Source organism: Aythya ferina, assembly GCF_964211825.1.
Source record: "Aythya ferina genome assembly, chromosome: 1".
In the NCBI taxonomy this organism is placed as follows: Eukaryota; Metazoa; Chordata; class Aves; order Anseriformes; family Anatidae; genus Aythya; species Aythya ferina.
Window position 1 is genome coordinate 28,014,820 of NC_140296.1, and position 23,053 is coordinate 28,037,872.

General features: G+C 42.0%; 1 protein-coding gene across 2 annotated transcripts in view; it reads right to left on the reverse strand.

Moving 5' to 3' along the window:
- The window catches only part of WDFY2 (WD repeat and FYVE domain containing 2), a 56,047-nt gene that overhangs the window by 12,561 nt on the left and 20,433 nt on the right, over nt 1-23,053 (reverse strand). For both annotated transcript variants that reach the window (XM_084506178.1, XM_084506179.1), the window contains exons 2-4: nt 13,012-13,079; nt 7,961-8,034; nt 1,844-1,898 (exon numbers count right to left, since the gene is read on the reverse strand). In XM_084506178.1, the coding sequence (XP_084362304.1) occupies nt 1,844-1,898; nt 7,961-8,034; nt 13,012-13,079 (197 nt within the window). The remainder of the gene's footprint in view (nt 1-1,843; nt 1,899-7,960; nt 8,035-13,011; nt 13,080-23,053) is intronic.

Sequence of the window (23,053 nt, forward strand, 5' to 3'; positions counted from 1 at the left end):
CTGCTGCTACCTAAATAAAGCCCTCAAAAGCTTTTCATTAAAGCAATGAAACCCAGGCTTGTACAGAGGGCTTTTTGTATGAATGACCAGTGGGTTTGGTTGTGAAGTGCTGATTGAGCTGACGTTTTAATAAAACAAGTGGCTTGAAAGATGTGCCGAATTATTCCCAGCTGTAGCTGAACAGTGACTGCCGTGCTCCTCAATCCACGGGCCTACTGGTTTATTACTGTTCTGGGACCCGGCAGCATGTGTTGCACAAAGAAGGCTGCTTGCATTTGTTTGTGTAAAAGCTGACACTCTGGAAAGATTAAATGCCTTTGGAAGCATAAAAACCACCCCAAACCCTCCATTTGAAATGCAGAGAAGTTCCTCGGAACAATATGGAAAGATTGCCGTCTGCCCTACAGGAATTTGGGTATAGAAATTGAAGGAATCTGGCCCGTGCAAGGCTTAAAGAAGTAAAATTTCGGATGGTTGGAAGTTGATAGTAGAGCAAGGAAGAAGCTTGAGCCCTGGGATCAGTAAAGGCTCAGGGACATGAAGCAGCAAAATAGAAAGCTGGTCCTTCATTCGCAGGTTTGACCACTGCTGGTGTGCAGAAAAAAATTGATTTGAATTGTACTCGTAAGAGAAAGCAGCAGCAAGTACCATGCAAGGAGCAGGCTGGAGAGAAGATGGAAAGGGGAAGAGCCATGCCTGGAGAAAATAGACACGAGGGTCTGCACTGTATATAAGGGAAAAAAGCCGACAAACACAGCCAGCACATAGCCATGCACAGTGCAGGGCAAGAGGTTTTGCTGGGGGAAAGCTGCAGAAATGAAGAGCAGCATCAAGCAACAAAAGAGAGGTAGGAGTTAGTAGTAATAAATAAAAGGGATGGACTGCCTGTTTCCAGTGTGAAGGGGATACATACAAAACCTCACTTCAGCTCACCCACCCTTCCTAGGGTGTGATTAGCCTGCAGGATTGAATCCAAGCATGCAACTGGATAAGCTAATTGCAAAGGGAGTTGCAGAGCTGATAACAGGACTCTGCATTGCAACAATCTGAACATGAAACCCAGCTGGGTCAAACTTCGGTGACCGTGGAACAAACCATAACCTCAGATACTAACGACTTGTAGAGCAAGACTGCAGCAATCTTATGATTTTCATACAGAGACTTTCATAGAGAAGCATAATGCTCATCATATATCACCCAAGTCTAATAGCTAAGGAGATAAAAGAATAAACTGTAGCATGTATTTATTACTTTTATAAGAATACCTACCCCAAGTGCAGCATCGTTTATAAGTTTAACAAGGATAAATAGCCAGGCTTCTTAAAGCATCACATTAATGAATATGAGAAGGCAATTAGAGAAGTTATGGTTTAATATTTCTTGGCCTTTTACTATGACAGGTATCCAATGATAATCTTGAGACTACTGAAACAAACGTTTATTGAAATATAACCAGACTGACCCCAAAAGCTACAGTCCTAAATGCCTCAGCCCTAAAAGATGGTTAGTCTTCTAAATTGCTTCATTAGATACGCTATATTACTACACAATAAAAATTAACATTTCCCTTCCCTCCACACAGCCTGGATTTTGGACTGTTTGCTGTCTAGAATGATATTCCTAAGGAACATTTAAAATGAAACACGGAACATGAAATAGCTCTTTAAAAGTCTTGCAATCTCAGAACAAAGCACATTATTGATCTACTGGTAAAAACAACATTAATATTAGTTTAAAAACAAAATCACAGAAAAGGAGGCTTCTTTCAATTCACAGCCCTGAAGAGCACTTCAATAAAAATTAATGACAATACAGACTCATTAACATGGATCAGAGGTCTTACCCTGGTAACTTTTCACTAGTGTCATCTTGTTGTAGTCTTCTGACAAGATGAATTCCTGAAGGAAGAGAAAAACACAAAACAGAGAAACAGTGCTTAGCTATGTGAAGTGTTTGGGAATGTCTTCACTTGAATTTGTTACCAATGTAAGCTCTCCCTTTGCAACCACAGCACTATCTACACTTTTGCTAATTTTGAATACCTCGATCTAAAAGAAACCCCACAAGTTATTTCACTTTTTAAAACTGCCTAAGAAAGCTTCACGAGTGCTTCTGAACAGAAAGGTGGAGATAAGGGAGGAACTAATGAAAAGAAGTTCTAAAAGCTGGCCAAAGTGGATGGCACAGACCAAACAACCCCTGGCTTAGGATTACTTGGGCAGACATCTCTATGTGCATCCAGCTATAAATGCATGTGTGTGCACACGTGCATGCACACCCCAACTCGTACACATAGGATAATTAATTTAGATTTGTGTGAGTGCCCCCTGAAGTTGCTCATTCCAAACTACACACCGATAATCTGGGAGGGGGATGCAGTTCAGATTTCTGTTCAGAAGTCTCTCTGTACTCAAATAAACCCAGACCTTTTCCTCCTTGATTTTATCCCACTGTTGGTTAATATTTACTCTGGTATCTCAGAGGCAGACCTTCCTGCTTTGCTACTGCTCCACCGCGGCTAACTGTGCACGGGCAGGGAGGGCAGCTGAGCACAGACTTCAGCTGCCTGGGGACACATGCATGGGGTGACCCATCCTGCTTCCCTGCAGCCAGGGAAGAGCACGCCTAACAGGAGATGGTCTGCAGTCCTGCTGCCTTGGATTAACCACTGATCCAGCTTTCAGAGGAGGAAATGATGAAAAATAGCAGTAAAGAGTCTGCATGGCAGTCTCAGCTCCTGGAAAAGTCCCATATGGTTACACCAAAGGAACACCTGGGTGTTTCTGCCACTTGTTTTAGGGAGGGGAGTTGCTCAGGGCAGGGGAAACAGCGCCACAATACAACCAACCCCTGCAACGTTACTCTGGAGGAAAAACCCAGGCAAAGGGTAGGCTCTGCAGCACCACCACATGAAATTAGCTTTCAAACCACTCTCAGGTATCTGTGTGCACACGCCACGTACTCAGAGAAACACAAGAAAAAACAAGGAGCTTGAAAACACATCGTATTAATTATTTATAAACAATCTTTACAGAAACTCCCCGGGCTAATCTCCCTAGGGGACAGAAGTAAAACCTAATTTGTTTAATCTAGAAAGAGAGTGAAAACAAGAGCAATGTCATTAAACACAAGATAAACTGAATTTTAAAGCACACAATTGTGAAATATTCATGTATAATAAGCACTGCCAAAAGCACTGTGCAGCAGACAGGTAGAGAGGCCTGAGCTTCATGAGCCTACAGACTATTATCATAGCAAACCAAATGCTTCGTGCAGGAGAGTATGAGAAGACAGTCTAACCACTGAAAAGCCGATATTTACCCACATTTTCTAAACTGGAGCAAAGACGGTTGCTCTGTGCTTCCTGTGGGGTCACTAGGTGATTAGCATGGCTTTGCAGCACCAGGATTACCCCTAACCCATCATACCTAATGTTTGGCATCAACGTGGAGAGGCCACCATAGCTGTCTCTTGAAAAGCTACAGAGCCCAGCTTCCAGGAAAACAACTGTGAGTGGGTTGAGGCATTTATGTATTTTGCTGTTACTAGGTTTCTGCTTGTAAATTAGTTATAAATATGTTCTCTTGAATTGTGCTATTTCATCTTCCCTCCTTTATTCTGATCTCCCTCCCCTCAGCTTTCCCCCGGCAGCCGAGGCCTACACCGGGGAGCGTTATTTAAACAGCAGCAACAAATCACTTAGGGCAGCTGGCTTTGTATACCAGGGTCACCTTAACTTGACGAACTACAGAGCGTTAAAAATCTGCTGCACCTCCCTGCCTCCTTCTGGGGGAAGTGGTTTCCATTAACCACCGCCTGCAGAATGTTAAAGCCACCACATGAAATGCTTCGCTACAAAGCCCGACTGAAGCAGCACGCTTTGCTACGAACACTAACTGTCTGCTGTCATCGCCCCTAAAAACAACAGCTTTAATTGCTGCAGCGTGTGGTGGGAGATGATGTCTGCCTTCCCCACCGATGTGCCCGGCCTGGTACTGCCCCCAGATTTCACTGTGGTGACGCACGGATGCTGGTGACCAGAGCGTCAGAGGAGAGGAAGAACGTGGTTTACTTTCTCACTATATTTTGGCATTTTGCCGTTGACAAACTTGATGTGGCCAGTCTGTTCAGCTACCTGCAGTGGAAGACTGAAAAAGGCGTTTGAAACTCTCCGTTGTAATGCACTGAATCAAAACACAACTGCAATTCATAAGGTTTACCCCGGTATTGACTACCTATGTCTGCTGTAATGCCAACCACAGTTCCATACGACTGCTACACCACGCCTTACAAACAGATGGACACAGTCCCAGTAACATGAATATTGGATATCATGTGTTCTTTTTTTATGACCCCAAAAGACTCCTTGCTTCTCCTTTTCTCCCCTGAAAGCACACGTTACTCTGAGAAGCATCTCCTTTGCTTTTCATTTTCTAATCTTCCTCCATTTCTTTTCCTTCTTGCTCCCCTGCACGCTGTCACATGCTCTTCTCTTCCACTGCCCTCCTTCCCCTACCCCTCTCAAGGCCAAATGTTTTAGTTATGTCAACAGACAGGTATTTTAACACGGGGCACCTTGCTCCAGAAATTCATGCCCCGTTGCACATACATTGTTGTCCACACTGCAAAAACACTGACTACATCTTTTTAACGTTAATTATTCCCGTTAAGGTAAACAAAACCCATTCTGGGGTGCATGTTTTTCAGGGTCCTGGTCCACAGGGCTGACTGATGTGACCCAAGGACTGAAGAAGAGCTATGCCTTTGCAGGGCTGCAGATGGATATCAAGTGATGTATCACAAAATAGCTCTAGAGACCTCTGCACAGGCAACTGAATCCCTCTGAGAGTCAATAATGTTTATATATTAGCCATGTGTTACCCATTCACAACTGAGTTTCCACCCCCGGGAATTTACAGCCTGTGCTCTGATAGATGCTGCCATTTCGACAGCACCGTGTGGATCTCCTTAGAGGTTTGACTTCATCCTATTAACACAAGTGACTGACAGCGCTCTCACCACGTCTGCCAGGGAACTGGCTTCATAAACGGAGGAGAACGAAGACCCTTAAATCTGCTGCCAGAGCCCATGTCTACAACTGTCACAAAGAAAGCTCTAAAAAACGATTACAGCGTTTTCACTTTATAAAGCGCAAAGAGTGGAAGGGGATAGAAGCTATCATGTACTTTTCTTGAGGGAAAAAATACAAAACTTCCCACTGTGGCAGAGGTGCATACCAGCAGACAGAGCCTAGGTATTCAAGCACTGTTTACAGCCAAACCTGTGGACACCTGCAAGATCAAATGATGTGGACAATGAAACTATCCTAAGTGCCACCCCCAAGGGATAATTCTGAGGGGGCTGCTCTGATGCCCTGTTTCCTTGTGGCCCATCTCAAATCGTGTAATAGCTTCAGTTGGACACGTGCAGGGCCAGAAAGATCATTGTCATTCAGCTTCAGCTATTTAAAAACTAAATGCCTCTGTTAAATTTTCCCAGAAATAGGGAGGGAGATCTATGCCATTCTAAGACAGATTCAAGCGTAAATAATACGGGTATATCCAAGGGCAATTCACCTCTCTCTACCAGTGGCAGAGCCTAGTGATTGACTTTGTCTAGGAAGCCGACTTTTGGATGAAATTAGGTGAGGAGTTACATCGTGGCTATGGATGTCTCCTGTTTATTCCAAGCGATAAACCTTTCCTCTGTTGCTTTTCATTGTGATTTCTTGAGGGACTTTGCACCCATTAAAGTATTTTTCCTTCCATTCAGAGCAAGGAATTTATGACCACTGTAGCACCTTTTGGCAGTCTCTAAGACATGAAGTAACAGAAGTGCCATTTCTCTTTAAAAACAGATTGCAAGGTACATATATATATATATATATATATATATGCGTGTGTATATGAAGATCACAGGAGACTTTTTGCTTGTTGGTTGGTTTTGCTTTAGGTACCAGTGCTTTTCAAGTAAGATGCTTGACAAACTTTCACTCAAGAGAACAGTACATTGTGCTGCACCAATGTTTGTGCAGCCTTCATGCTGAGAAGTTATAAAAGGTTGAAAACAATCTCTTCATCTTTGTAGGAGCAAAAATTGTCACCCTGCTTCACAAGGAAAAGCGGGGCATAAAAGCTCACCTCATGGTGCCAAAGCTGGAACATCTCTCAGACAATAGCAGTGCTGCCCATCCATCTCAAAAGGCATCATCAACATTGCTGGAGCACCAAAGTTTAACCAAAAGCCATATAACTTTCAAAAGTTTCATGTAAAAGGCAGTTTCACTTTCTTATCCCTATTTACATCTGAAAGTAATATCAGGACTCCCTCTCACTGCAAATAGATTCATTTGACAGTATGTGAACTATGTTAGCTTATACAGCCCTCACCAGGAGTCCTTTGTTCCTTGTTCTGCCTCCATCACCACCTTCAGCCCTCCTTATAGCATATTACAGTTGTGGCTTTTCTTACAAGCCTTAGGTTTGCTGCAGAGGGAAACTTTTAATTGCTCGTGGAGCTTTGTGGAGCATATTTTCTGCAAAAGCCTCCACCACACAACTGCCTGAAGCTAGGAGGGACTAAATGAAGCAACACAGACCAGCCCTTCCCTGCCCTATGCACTTGTATCCAGAAGAGGGGAAAAGAAAAATGCAGCATGGCAACAAATACAATCTGCCTTAGATATGGCAGTGTAAGTACCCTAAGTGGCATGTTGTTTTACCATCTGAATATCTCATTCACATTCTTTAGTTTTAGAATGGAAAATACTTGACTCCATTCAGACTCTCTGACTCTTCAAAGCAAAATGCCCCAAAGACAAAGGACACATCTCTTCCATCAAGATGGAGTACTTAAATGCTTTCTTTACTGTCGCATTCACATTCCTCAAAGGCCTGGTAAAAACAAATGTCTCCAGTAGGACTGGAAAATTAAAGCTATTTCAGAGAGTGGGAAGGAGGGAATTTCAGAAGTTCAGGGAATTCTCTGGCAGCTGTCCCACCTCCTAGATACAAATAGAGAAATCTCCTACAGGCACCCAAAATCTCTGGTGCTGAGCCATTAATATTTTCATGGGTCAAAACCTTCGCATCTTTGATACAGCTCACAGGCAACAGCTAAAAGGGTCACACATCCATTCCCAAATGCTATCTTGGCTTTAGTGCTGACAGCTGCCTTTATGTCAACCTGCAAACATTCATTCAGTTATTAAGCCCATAAAGCAGAGACAACAGCAGTAAGAGTCTGAAATGAGGATAAAAGGTTATTAAACTGAAGAGGAGTCTATTGATGAGGCAATGGTGAGACCCTCTCTGACCCATGGCTCCCTTCTACAAGGTGACATAGCACTTCACCAACCGTTCCACATGAAAAATCCAATGATTAAGATCAACTGCTACTCTCTGTCCCATATCTAAAAGACAGACTCTTGTTTTAATATCCTGCCTCATTTCCATGTACACAGATCTTTCTTAGATGCTAATGAACCAAATCTTTCAGCAACAGCACTGCCAACTCCTGTGAAGGAAATGAGATGAAAACAAAATCTGAACCCTGAAATTTGGAAAAGCAGCTAAATATGGAGCAGAAAACCACCTTCTGCTTCTCAGAAGATGATTTTTCCTCTCTTAATTGCTGCTTTCAGGAAACTTTGGTATGACATGATTAACAAGGCACTCATTTAATAAAACAACAGCTGTTTTCTGTTGTTGTATTTTTTTTTAAGATATATGCAAATTAGGACAGTTTGTTTAGTTGCCTAATAAATATTGCAAACTTATTGCAAACTCCACTCAGTCTCTGTGTGAGGGTTGGAGCAAAATTTGCAATAATCTACCGTTTTCCACACTGCAGCTTCAGTTCCACTAGCAGTAAAAATTATCTTTCCCAAACGCTAGCAAAAATATCCTCACCACAGCACACATGGGAAGCATTTCAACTAGAAATCTTTGTATGTACTTACTGAGATTGTACCATTGTCTAGACCTATGGACAGCCTTCTGGTTTCCGGGTTAAAAGACATGCATGAACATGGAGCTGAAAAAAATGAACATGATGATGAAGTTAACAAAACTGCGATTCTCAATTTCTTGAAGTTCTGGAAAGCCTAAAAGTAGCTAGCATGCTTCACGATGCTTCATCATTTTGCCCCCTTCTAATAGACAAGCATTTAAAAAAAAAAACAGTGTTCGTGCAATTCAATCAGTCCTATCCTATTAGGACATGGAATAACTACTATTTCTTGCTCCAGCTCTTTCATTTTTCCTTACTAAAGTTATCTGAAAACACTCATGAGGTATGTCATACAAGAACAGCGCTGATGTCTTGATACAAGCAGTACCTGACATTCCTGTACGACTCTTACAGTTACTTAGTTGAATAATTTAGGTAGGTAATTTGTTATTGTTGGTTTTGTTTTTACTTTGCTAACAATAAAAGAAAGCACTGTAGTATGTCAGAGGCTCACATCCTATACCTGTGGTAAGAAAGTTGACTTGAATCAACGTTAACAGAAATCAGCTATCAGCCAATATCTGATATGGACTATGAGTCCAGCTGCCCCCTACTCTAGTTTCACCACAAACAACACTACTACAGTACTGCAAAATATGGCCAAGACTATTGAAAACTAGCCATAGTTTCTTATATCAATACTACTCTAATAAGCATCAGGATACACTCTTAAATTGCACGTAAGTCAGTCAGTCCCTCGAGGACCTGGAAAGGTATGTATCAAGGGTAAAACAGACTTTTCTTGTAAAAACTCAAGAGCTATGCTTGGCTTAATTGAGAAACTGTGAAGCTGCTTTCAGAAGGCAGGGATTGTTTTCACTGCTCAGCACAACATGCAGCTGGGGGTCCTGCTGTCCCAACAAAACCTTCAGTAATCGTTTTTCAGCATCAGTTGCCACAGGTAGCTAGGGGCAGGCATTCTTGCCCTTTCTGTAGTGATAAGAGTGTTTTCTAAACTGTGTTCTTGTGATAAATATAGAGTACAGTCAGGTGTGCTTTTAGTTCTGCTCCGGGCACCCCTTGTTTTCTATTCTCCATGATGATGACTTGCAGTGCTTCAGTGACTAACAAGTTTGGAGTTCTTTCTTTCCCAGTAAGCTGTACTTGGTATATTCTCCATTTGAGCAATGTCTCACCTAGGATTAAACACTTCATAAATCAGCTGTTCATCCTCATTAGTTTACCACAGAGCTGTATCAAGAAGAGGACAGTCTATGTTGACTGTTTAAAAAATAATAAAATATATAATCTCCTACTTTCATTATTGTCCCCCTTCTGTCCCCCTTGTACATTTCCTAAAGGACAACTAACTGCAAGCAGAAAGCCTACCAGATTCACATCCAGACTGACTGAATTAAACCAAAGAAAAGGCTTCAATTCAAGGAAATTGCTGGGATAGAAACAGTATATTATGGCTACTAACAGTGATGAAATTGCTCCTTTCTTTACCCCTTCCTCAGAAAAGGCAAATCCAAAGCCTCCCTTCAGATGGTGGTGCATTACAGTTATGTATTCAGACTTCTAGGGTAGTAGAGAATTAGAAAGTTGCAGAAAAAGCTGAGAGAGACAAAGCAATTCTGAGCAGAGTAAACATCAAATCCTTTTAAAAGGCACTTTATGCCAGAAGAGGCATATTCTACATACCAGCTTTAAAATGCCAGACGTTGCGCATACATTGAAAGAACTGTTAGTAACTCTGAAGATGATAAACAGCTCACAAAGAAAAAGTCTCAGGTAAATTAAGCCATTTCAAGTATGCTTTTTTCCAAGCAGCCTGAAACACTTCAGATACAAAAGGTGCAAGCAACTGTTTGAGACAGGCTGCTAAAAAAAAGTCACTTCTGAGTTCCAAACCCACGTGCACATAGTCACGACAGCGTAAAGAGATTTTGCTGTAATCGTTTTCCTAAGGGAATTCTTCAGTAATATTTACTCTGCGAAAAATTAACATGTCAGCACTAAGCTTAGGTCCACACTAGCAGCACTAATGTGGTTAAAGTGATCCCAGTTGTGACCAGACTGCAGCAGCTTATGCTTTAGATGAAAATTAGACAATGCCATTCAGATACTTTAGCATGTAGGTTCATTAAAAGGAGGGGTAAAATGTAAAAAACCCTAAGCCTCCAAGATGTTTAAGAGCCTTTCAAAATAATAACCACGAAAAATAATAGCACTTTGAAGGCTCTTGACTTTAATGCCTAGCTGATTTGGATTTCAGACCAGAAAAAGATTGATCTGAACTATGACAGAGGATGGGTGGGATATTCCTGACACAGAGGTCTGGCTGTATTCTTTACCTTAAATACAAATTCAGACTGACACTGAGATTTTTGCCTTTGGAAACTGAATTATGCAGGGAAAAGAAAAAAAAAATAATGTCCTTCATGCACTCAACAATGCGTCACCTCAATCAGAGGCTGACAGAAGTAGAAGAGAAATAAACTCTGTATCTGCAGTTTGCAGATTGCAGATTGCAGTTTGCATGGACACCCCATGAAGTGCCAGAAGTGGCACAGTTTAAGGAGCACATTTTGCTTTGCACAGTTTTTGACCTTCCTCTTCAAAACAAAGTGTTAACTATAAAAACCATCGTAAGACAGACATCATAAGTCATTATCTGACTCAAACCCTGGGTACTCTTCTGTCCCTCAATAAAACCTTCAGTCAGTTCTCCACCTAAGAGAGTTTTTTGTCTAGTTTGGGTCTTTCTGTGTGTTTTATTTTTATGCAAAGCTTACATCTACAGACTACAATGCTCTTTTGTAATTTTGTGAAAAGCAATGTTATTTTTTTTTCCTCCTGCACAGATACCACCCAAAAACGTAAAGGTTACACATATATCCATGAGGAGGATTAATTTGCTAATCAGAGGTCCATTGTTAATACAGATGCTGAGACAACTCTGGCATGAAGGAGCAGATTAGTCAGACTTCCAGTTCAGCTAGTTTGCCATACTGATACTATTCAGTGTGTATTTTTAAATAGGGGTTCTGCCTGTGGTGGTTTTTGAAAGCAGACCGAGTTCAACCAGTGGTTCAGCATGGCTGAATACAACCCACTCTGGCCACCAGCCTCCGTGACCATGCTCTGTGCAGTGCTCCAAAAAGGCCTCTTGGTGCTCGACACTGCCGTGACACTGGCTGAGAAAGCCAGCAAAAGACCACAGAAACTATATCCACCACAGGATGTTTCCATTACCCCTTCTCTTTGTAAAGGCTTGGCTGTGCAGCGATCTGGTTTGAACACCCACAGCTCTCTCTAGGCAGTCTAGGTGGGACCGCCACTCTCACAGCTTGCCAAACAGCACAAAGGCACCACGATGACCACTTTTTTTTTTTTTTTTTCCATAGAGAACCTCTGTGCAGGTTTGTTCTCTAGACAACAAAAACCAATGTGAAGCTAAACCAGAGGACCATCAAAAAGGTGATCCATGCAGAAACAATCAAAACAATCATTGCCAGTCAAGCGGAAACTTGTGCAAAGGCTGACTTGGAGCCCTTGCTATGATTTCCAAGCTTAAAACCATGGCTGATAACAATGTAAGTGATGTTGCTCCAGTCTTTAATTATACCTGATCATTCTTGAAACCGGTGAATAATTCAGCATAACTTAAATGTCTCATGACTCAAAAATTTACCAGCCTTAAGTGAAGGAAGAGTATCAGGTGTTCAAATCCATGAATGAGCTTTAAAACAGCCCCCTTTGAGTGGGGCTGAATCTACTCAATCTTTTCCAACGTAGCTGTTATTACTGGCAATAATGCAGCCTCTCTAAGACCAGAGGAAAAGCTAACAAGATTTTAAAATGCAAGCATATGCAAAAACACCACATGGAAAAAGAGAAGTATCAATGCCTAACTGTGAGAAGAACCATTTCATAACTATTTGACAGAGGTCCACAAACTGCCACATCATTAGTTGCTTTCCAATACCCTTTTGAGTATAATCTTGAACAGAAAATAATTCTGAGGCTTGAAATATTCTTATGAGTTTGCCTAAAGGAAAGAGATCTTCCTCTCCATTTACCAGGCAGGCAAACATCAGGGCTGCTCTACAGTCCCAAGCTGCTGCTGGGTTACTAAAACTGTTTAACATTTATAGCTATTAAGTATTTTATGCATTATGGAGACAGGTGCCCTTTTCCAAATCTAGCCATGTGAGCTTAAAATACTACCTTCTCCAGACAGAATACCTCAATGGGATTGATAAATACTCCTTGATCAGTTTGATTTAAGGTCAGTTTCATTAGCTTTCTAAAGATGGGCTAACCCAGCACATTTGAAGGCAAGGGAGGAATATTCGCATACTCCTGCTGCTGGTGACCTGAGGAGTTATACCCCTGCACTCAACCCAGGTTATGACAAGGCAGTACTTTCTTCAGCTGCCTCCTGGAAAAATGGACATTGATCTGCAGTTTCTTTTAAAACATGAACACTCTCTTTGGGAGAGGAGGCCTACAGCAGATCATACTGAAAGGATCCATCAGGGAGACTTGGTTTTTTCACATCTAATTGCAGGGGTAAAATGATTCTGCTCCTCCACTGGAAAATCTGCCTAGTATGCCCTCTATCATATTAGCTACTGCAGGATTTTAAGTTCTTATCAAATAAAATCATTTACCATTGCACTCTAATGGCCTGAGCACATGAAATAGGAAGGGCAGAGTGATTTATACTGGTGACTTACAAAGCTTTATGGACTCCATTAGAGGCAAAATGCAAGCCTACATTTTGAGCTCCCACATTTGTTGATCTATGTCTGCATTACATGCTCATCCCTTGCTAGCATATTTGTGTTCTTTCGCTGCTGTAATCCCTGATGTCTCTTGGGAGCATTAGCATACAACTTGGTAAAGCTTCGCAGAAACCAAGGGGACTGTTGAAGCATTGAATTTAACATGGATTGGTAAGCTTGCAAATGGCCGTAAACATTAGGCTTCATCAACATCAGAAGAGACATTTTGTAAATACACGGTATATAATGGATGCTTCCTTATACTTACATGGCATCGCATGGTATATGCTGGGCCAGTACTGCCCGCTGTCTCTCTTCAGCCAGACACGAACAGTCCTACGAGAGAACAAACACAGCGCACGTGAGGAAGAATGGAAAACTATGAAAGAAAACAAAGTGGTGGCGATGAACGTGGAAGACCATCTTCAAAACTGAATTATTTCACTGAGAAGAACAATAAATGCAGGAACTCCTACAGCAGGCCTACATATCAAGCTCGGATGGTGATGAGGGTAGCTGATTCCTTGGCACGATGCAGTACTAAGCTGAACGCCTCGTAACAGTTGGCTGCCTGGCAGCCCTCCTCCTCCTCCTCCATCAGTACAGAGTTACTGAAGTGCTCCAGCCTCTCCGCAAACACATCAGTGGTTTTCCTTAGCTAGAAAACTTTCCCAGTCTTTAGGTTTCTCATATTCGTATCATATTTGCAGCTCCCTGGCACTCAATCAGCATGCCCTTCGCACAGCTGAGACGCTTGTTAGTTGTTTCCTGAACCAAGGACCGAACTGATGTACCATCCAGGTCATTAAAGATTTATTATTTCAGCTCTCAGTATCATTTACTTCGTCTGACCCAACCTCTAAAACTTCTTTCTTAACGAGACTCTCTCAAACTTCAGCTAATTTCATCAAAATGTGAGTACTAATGGTGTCAGTAGTTAAAGCAGCTGGCACACAGCCCCTAGTTAATCTCAGTAGTCATCTCCTGCTCGTTGCTGCTCATCTCACTGCCATCTACATTTCTGCCAACTCTTACCTGCCTTACTGCTCTTCAAATCCTTATTTTCCCTAATTTTAACTAGTGATTGCTCCATCTAAACCTGTATTCCACGTTCTACTGATTTACACTAAATGTGTTAACCTTATCTAGACAACTTAGTTATCCAAGACAGCATCAAGTTAGTGTTAGCACAATGCATTTTAATCCATGCCTGTTTATTTTTTCTACCAAAGTTAGGATACAACAATAGATACAAGAGGGATCTACAAAACTATTGTTAAATATAAGCCTTATTCTCTAGCAGCAAATCTATAACTTGCACTCAATAGTATTAAAAAAATAAATACATCAATCAAGAATGGCTCTTTCCAGGTATTGAAACACATGGAAATACGGGGTTATGGAGAGGACTACATTGCTATTCCTACTGTTACCTCTTTTCCCTGGAAAAACGGATTCCATCCCTTTTTACCCAGTAAAAGTTTAGAGCAATACATTAATATAATTTAATATAAATCGATCTGAAATGTTACATGTACAAATCATGTCTGAACAGAGATGCCACATGATAAAATAATGCAATTCAAAAACTAGTTATTTGCCCTGTCAACAAATGAGTGTGCAAATTTCAAGTTCAGGGCTACATTACTCTCTGTTCCAGGATAACATATATCCCAAATCAGTTTTCTCTTCATCGTGCCCTGAATCCAAACTGATTTTTGATCAGATAATTCAGCGACCTGCACATCTGGCCACCATGCAAGCTGTATCATTCTAAAAATGTCTTGTGTGTAGCTGAATTCACTGTGGGAATGAACATGGATGCACAAAAAAATAATGGGATGAATCGTGGGGAACTGATTTGAAACTGCCTTGAGGAAATACACCGATACCCTGTGAGAGACCAGCATTTCTCGGCCATCCCAATCCATACATTCAGTGCCACTGGTTTCCAAAATCCCAGGCTTAGAGAAGGTCGCCTCTCCTTTCCAAGTTAAGGTCCTGGCAAATAATAAATCTAGGGAGGTATGACATATTAGACATTATTCAACTTGTTAAAAAAAAAAAAAAAAAAAAAAGGTGGTAGGAGAAATAAAAATCAAATTTATTTACAAAAATAGCAATAATTTGGAGGTTTTGGTGGTTGTGTTCTTGTTTTTGAAACTGTACCCACTGCAGACTTACTGTTTAATTTGACAATCATGACACAGTTAAGACTGTTAACCCAGTTATACTGAAACAAAAATATTCTCTGCCTACATTAAAAAAATGCAATATCTGGTGGTGGTTCCTTGTTAAGAGAGAAACTACATTTACTAGCGTATGCCTCTTCTGCAGGCACATAGTAAATTCATTTCATTACATAGTCAAATGTATCTCTATTCAGTGACTGCTCATACAAAATGAGAAAAAATATTGTAAGAACAAAGAGTATGAAAAGATGTTATCTTCCTCTAAGGTGTCTGAAAGGGAACATAATCAGAAAGTCTGCTCATGTAATTCATTACAGAAGTGCTCATCTTCCCAGCAAATTGTTTTAAATAAAGAAAAACAAAAGGTCTTGTAAACAATTTATTTTTTAAATTAAGGATGATTACTATGCAAAGCTTTAAAACAACTATTTAAAAGTTATATTAAGCATTATAACAGACTTCTAATGTCTATGTATAAGATAGAAAAATACAAAAATCCTCACATCAGAAAATGATGAATCATGACTTTCTTCTCTTAGATGACTGGATTAGGTAAAGACTTGTATTGAAAGAAGAAAAACTGACCTTGGTTCACCAATCTTTTTTGGGTAATGGACATTTTTCTCAAAGTAGGCTGAGGCTGAAGAACAAACAGCACCAACAGCTGAACCCAGAAGAAGCCCTAAGAAGGGAGCATCTTTTTCAGCTCAAGTTCTGCACATTGTTGTGTACCTCTTGATACAATATTACCCACTAGATGTGAAAGCCTGATCTTTTGAAGCTTCTAAAGAATGCAAAGAAAAAATGTGTGAACAAAAACATCATTTTTTTATGGATATATAGAATGAAGAGTACTTGCTAGCTGCATGGTTGTTGGACTGCAACCCAGCACCCACCCAGGTCAGGATCCATCCTTCAACTGCTCTGGAGTGATTCAATTGGCATCACCATGGAAATGAATTGCCCCTTCATTTTGTTGCCAGTGAATTGGCTTGGAAAGATTTTTTGAACCTGTCAAATCAATGGATACTCTTCTGCTGCTTTTATAAAAGAGATGATTTATTTTTAAATGAGACAGGCTATGCAGAAGTAATCCTGCCAGGCAAAATACAGGTTTAGTCTTCGTATATTAATGGGATGTGAAAAATGCATATTCTAAAAATTGCTTTTTCTCTGTTATACTTGAGAGCAGGTGTCTCGAGTCCAGGTTACTGTGGTGGTACCAGCAGGTCTCAAACGTGGTGCTAGGCTGTGCATATGTGCAGGAGCTGGGCTTCACCTGCTTGGTGCTAGTCACGGTGCTGCTGAGGAGGTGCTTACATCTACAGCAACATGCACACCTCAGCGCAGGAGCTCTGAGCTTCATCACCTACAGAAGCTGATTCAATTACTTGCATGTACCCAGTTCTACCATTACCTAGAGGAACAAGTTATCCTGTCCTCTGCAGTTCTCCAGAATACCTGGAGAAACACTGGCTCCAGCCGCATAGATACATGCTGTGGGTACAGAAATGTAGGGTATTGGTTTTATTCAACAGATCCCACCTCTCCTTGTGAATGTTTTCCTTCCTTGCTCCTGCCTTTTTTAAAGGTCTGTGTTCACGGAGATGCACATGTGTAATGCACCACTGCCTTCCTGCCCCAGGGAAACGCTGGCTGCCAGCTGTGCAAAAGAGCAGGGGCAGCCCTCACCACATACAATTTACTGTAGTATTTGTAGGTATTCCTGGGCTTCAGGAAGGTGTTTCGAATAGCATTTTAACATACCCTTCAGCATTGTTTATAGATTAGATCGTATATATACGTATTTTCAAACCTCCTGTCTTACTAAAGGGCTGAGAAAGGAGGGGTAAGCATCAGACCCAGCAGAAGGTATGAACTGAGCTATACTCGTGAGTGCCTAGCAGAGAAATTTCAACCTGTCACCTTCTAAAGCATCGGGCTCATCCAGAGATCAAAGCCTGCCCTCTTGCTGCTCTTTGGAAAGGGAGGGAGGTCATCGGTGTTAATGACATTACATGGTTAAAAATAAAGGCATCCGCTTCTGCCAGCTGTCCTAACCCCAGAGCTGATTTAACCCACTTACAGAGCAGTTTGCAAACAGGGAAAGGATCCAGTCTGGAGAATTCTTTAAAAGTTGTAGCTAGATATTTAACTGGCATATTTAACTGGGTATTTAACTCATTCCCACCATCAGTCTTTTAAGTTTTCTTTAGTGTTGAAACAAAAAAAATAAAAATACTACCTGTTCCTAGATATCCAGTAATAGATAATTTAGGAGTATTCAAAAGCCACACCTCTGGAAAAAAAAAATCTGGACTGGAAACAGCAAAAGCTTTACCTGCTGTCATTAAATAAACATGACAACAGTAGTATGTAAAAATCCAAGCACAGCACTGACAGTTTTACTGCCTTTAACAGACAGACATTGTCATTAGAAGCAAGATAAAGAAAAATATTTAACCACTGCACTAAAGATACCACAGCATTATAACCCTCTCCCCCGGCCCTCCCAACTTCTCCAGGGGCTTTTGTGGGCGTGAGATGTGAAGAGCTTCTGGCTCCTGTCAGTTGACGATACGAGCCACTACTGGGGTTTTCTGCAACAATAAAAAGACCTTTCATGTCTAGTGGCAGCTCATGGACCAGTGCCAGTCACTGGGACCAGTGACAGTTTCATTTCTGATAGTTTTTGCAAGATGTGAAACCAAAAGCCAAAACCAGACTCGATTTCCAAAGCAGCCTGTGCTTCAGGGAAAACAGAAAGAACTTTAATAGCTGAGAGCCAAAACCTCAGGCACCAAGAGGAGTTTATCTTATAGATTCTCAATCCTCTGTCTTTCTGGAAGCAAAACAAGCCCCACAAACCCCCCCAACACTTCTACCACCATCCCAGGGAAGCACACTACTGTCCCTCGCATGCTCACCCGTAGTGGTCCCCATGGAGACCACCACACAACTCTGCTGGATGCTTGTGCAGGACCCATAAACACTGGGGCACATTTCAGACTTCACCTCATTTTCACCGGTTTTGTGGAACAAAGCTGTAGGAGGGGTACGACCTGGCCACCTCCCAGCAGCCAACCCCTTGAACATCCTCCTGGGGTATCCGAAATCCCACCACCGTTGCCACCAGTCCATCAATCCCCGTGCACAAAGCTGTTCTCAGCACCACAGATGCACAACCACTGCTGGGGAGCCAAAGCAAGCCGTGCACAGTCCTAGAGGTGAAGAGCACAGTGAGCACGCCAAAACCCACAAAAAGAGCTGGATCTGTTGGAAGGTAGCACAGGCACCAGCTCTGCCAGGGAAAGGAATCTGATGACTCCTTCAATGTTCAAGCACACAGCGAATCCCACCCACTGATATAAAACCCCACTGCTCCAATTTTCATCCATGCCCAGGCTATTAGAGAACCTTTTAGGGCCACAAGGATGATACGGGGCCTGGAGCAGCTTCCCTGTGAGGAAAGGCTGAGAGACCTGGGGCTGTTCAGCTTGGAGAAGAGAAGACAGAGGGGATCTTATTAATGTCTACAAATATCTTAAGTGTGGGAGACAGAGGGATTTGGCCAGCCTCTTTTCAGTGGTCTGTGGGACAGGACAAGGGGCAATGACCACAAAATGGAGCCCAGGAAGTTCTGCACCAACATGTGGAAGAACTTCTGCACGGTGAGGGTGACGGAGCACTGGGACAGGCTGCCCAGGAAGGTTGTGGGGTCTCCTTCTCTGGAGATATTCAAGGCCCATCTGGACGCCTACCTGGGCAGCCTGCTCTGAGGAACCTGCATGGGCAGGGGGGTTGGACCCGATGATCTCTTGAGATCCCTTCCAACTCCTACAGTTCTGTGATTTTCAGGTGAAATTTAAATAGCATTATTAAATCTTTGCTTTCCTTGCTTTGCCTCCTGTGAATGTCTCCTGCTTCATGCATTCTGAGTAACTAGTGTAGTTTCTTGCCATGGACCACAGCAAGAGCCTGGATCCCACAAAAACTAAGAGACATATGTTTTATGAAACTTTGAATCATGAATAATCTCATTTTGAGCCAACATCTGCTGAGAAGACGGGGAATGAACTACTCAAGAGTTGTGCAAAGTAAGATCAGAGGTTACTGACCTTGCAAAGCACTTTGCTAGTTCCTCTCTCCTCAGGAGGGAAGCAGCAGAAGAGCCCTGGAATGAAGCTCTGTGCTGAAGTGCACTTGGAAGAAAACTGCAGACTTTAAGGACTGCACATCTACCACCTATCTTCAGGAAAAAAACACATTGCACACAACAGCGTGCCAAGCAAGCAAGCAGACATATCAAAAGGTGGGATTTTTTCACACAATGTTCTGTTTGAAGGGATTCGAGCCATTTTCAAGAACAGCTGCAACTCGCACTCAGATGACACAACATTCTAACTCGAAGCTTGCTTTTCAAGATATTTCCCATTTAATTCATACTGCTGTAAACCAAATGCAAATGCATATTGCATAATAGGGAAAATTTCAGAGTTTTGGCAGGTTATATGCAACCATGGAGTTACATATCAAGGAAAAACTTATGACTATCAGTGGTACTTTGACCTAAGAGAAAGAGACACCTCCCTATTTAACACAGCTTGGTTTACAAAGAAGTTTTTTTTGTTTGTTTGTTATTTTGTGGAAAGCGTCTCCTTCATTTTCTAGTCAATCTCAGGAGAAGTGGATTTTTATTATTCAGGAAAAAAAAAAATGATAGCAACATGACAGTTTTTCTACTCAGCTGTGAAACAGTTTCCAGCCATTTCTCAGCTTTCTGGACAACGAGCAGCACAGTTCAGTGATTTTTCCAGTTACTGGAGCATGTATGCCTGGAAGCTGTGTGCGCTCTGCTGTTCAGGCACTGGACCAAAATCAGATTCTGACCGGTTTCCACTGCAGAGAATATGGGCAAGTACAGACTGACCAAAATGGACTCAAAGTCACAACCACAGAGAAATAATATGTTACCTTGAGGTTACCAGCGCAAAGTTCAGGACGCCGAGCTGCCTCAGGTCTTCAGCAGCTCCACAGAAGCTCTGTAAATCACATATCACATGAAGCAGTGCAGTGACTACACCACATTCCTGCATAAATGCTGTAGGGAAACTAATTTTATCTGCAAATGCAGGTAAATGCAGGGTTGAAGTTCTCAGTAAGCATCGGCCTACAGCTTGGGAAACCATTCAGCACAAAGTGTTATATCACGCTTGAGTTCTTTTCCAGCAAAGTTTCAGAATTAACTCCCTCATCAAGACCTGTGCATAAATCTTCCTTTCAGGTCTTTGGGGGAAACAAAATAAATTTCATCACTCACTCACCCACAGATTTCCCCCCTCTGCATCCCACTGAACGATTTTCTTCCAGATCAGATGCAGTTTTGGTGCTTCTTGCTCTGATCGATTCCTGTTTGCATGTGGGAAGCATGAACACACAACCTTTTGAAGGTAATCACATTGGCTAATTTAATTATTTCAACCCAATTACTTTCACCTCCTTCCCACATTCAAACGTCTAAGTAATGGAAGTTATTAGAAAGATCCTCATTAGATTAGAATAGAGGCCTGCTATGCAATAAGTGACTCAGTGGAACCACGCTAAAAATACCTGGAGGATCAGTGATTTGCACGAAAGCAACCTTCCAACTCTCCTCTATGTTCTCCATGAAGCAAGAGGTGAAGAATAAGAATCTACCAGGTGATCAGCCTGCTTCTACACTGCCCTGCAGGAACACCTCTTTGGCATTTTTTTTTCCTCCAGAGCTTCTATGGGCTTTCAGCTAAGTTAATGATCGATTTTAAGTTTGTCGTTTATGCATGCTTCACCCTGGAAAAACAAATTCTTTACACAACAGATTAAAAAGAAGATGCTTTTAAATCTTTTTAGTTAAAGTTGGATATACCCATGTCAATATACCCACCATTAGCATTACATTTCGAAGAAATAGTGTTTGTGTATGGGCTACAGGGTGAGGATTGATGTTTGATCCAAGGACTAAATGAAGTCCCTAGTTGAAATTTGTAACAAAAATGACTGACAGATGGGGCAGAAAGAATTGCCTCGGTTTTACTCTTCATTCTCATTCTGCTCTGAAATGATACCACGGCATCAGCGAGGAAACAGCACAGCACCTGAGAGGGGAGATGAGCACCGAAGAACAAAAGCTTGCAGGTAATAAAGGGATATGGAGGAAGACGAGAGATCCTGGCTCAAACAGCCATACCCTAAGGCCTCGATTTATTTTTCATATAAATGCTTCCCTTGGTTAACTATACAGTGCAGCACATGGTGAATTATGTATTTACTGCGGGGGAAGGAACCCACAGTTCCACTTCCACAGGATGCTGCTCCCGCAGCATTTTAATTTCTGGGTGTAAGTCATCTGCATCATCTGTTGCAAAAGAGCAAATTAAGTCGTGAACTACTTCACCACTTCTTGAGGGATATTTTATGTATTAAACAGAGAATGACCATTTATCGCAGATATTTGAGAATACCAGTGTAAATGTACCAGAAATAGGGGTCTGGCCTCTAAAAGAAGAAAGTACAACAAAGTTGCAGGGGAAAACCTGTTTCCACGAGTTTCTTAGATTTCAAGAACAGCATCAATCATACCCTGGCGCAAACAAACTCCTTTCCAAGCAAGGAGCTTTTAGTCCTAACACCCACATAGCTCGCATTACAGTTGTTATCTCTCAATTTACACATGTATTTCTATCACTATATGAACTTTCACTTTAATTAACCATTTTTATTTATTTTTTTTCTCTGTGCAAAAAAGAAAACCCCTATACCTGTACTATAGGGATAAGTTCCTTAGTCAACAAATGTAACCAGCTGATTGTCCTATGTGGCTGTAGATGCTGAGGGCTTACTGAAATCCCCTCTGTAAGCACAGCTGGGCTCTGTTTTCCACATAGGGATGAACAATCATGGCACTGTTTTTCCAGAGACAGCAAACACATCGACTTGGAATGCGTTTGCCTGCTCTGCACCACACCAAGACGCCTCTGGAAATGCTGCCCTTGGGGCATCAAGGACTTTCTGCACAGCCCCCCTATTTCCAGTTTGTCCAGTTTACCATTGAACCATGATTCACAGGTGATAAAATGTTCCCTCAGCTTTTCTGCTCCTTGCTGCTTCGTTCTCAGGGCAGCCTGACTCAGAGATGTTCTCACTGCCCTTGCACAAACCCAGCCCCTACCTGCTTTGGTCTGCCAGAGGAGGCCAGAAGCTCTGATCAGCAGCACAGCTTTGGCTGGGGACTCAAGCGATCATCTGGGAACGAAAGCAGCAAGCCCAGCAGCTTCAGTGCCAGCAGAAAGGAACAGAGAAAGCCAGGCAAAGCAATACAAACCCAGCCCAGTCCTAAAGGGCTTGCTCTTCAGCTGCAAAACTGCAGCCCCGAAGTGCCATGCCAGGTGTTCTCAGATTTCTTCTTTGCATGCAGACTGAAAAGTGCCTTGTGAGGTGCGAGCAAAGCCCAGACCTCCGTGTGTGTGTAATTTAGAGGCGATCTGACATTGAGGGGTTAGCAGGCAGTCACAGCTTGTCACCCCAGCATTCCCATGAGGGCTGTGTGCAGGAATGGAAAACAACACCAGTCAATAGGATCTCTTTTTAAACCTGTACTGCGAGACCGAACATCCCACCTTAAACTTTAGATGTTACTATTAAAAAAGAAAAAAAAAAATCCATTTCAAACATGCAAAGCCTCTTCACATCCAGACACCTCTTTCATACAGCCACATTGCAGCTTTCCCACCCTGCGGTATTCAGTTTCATAGTGAGCTAATTTTATTTTGTCACCTTTGAAGTTAGTTAACTGCTAAGTTCACAGAACATCCTCCTGCACTTGTGTTACAGGATTGGAAGTTTGTTGTCCCCACTATCTCTGTATGTAAGTTGCCACGTATAGTCCTACAATTTCTTACGTGCTTCCTCTTTAATGTAATCGATCTTTCCAGTCTCTTGGGAAGGCTGCACGTGTGGCCTGTTCTCCTCACCTGTCTTCCACTCCCTCCAGTAAGGCAACATCCAGACGGAACTGGCATCTTCTGTGCCAGACACTGCAATCCAGACAAACCTGCTGAATTGTAAGAGCTTTATCTTTCT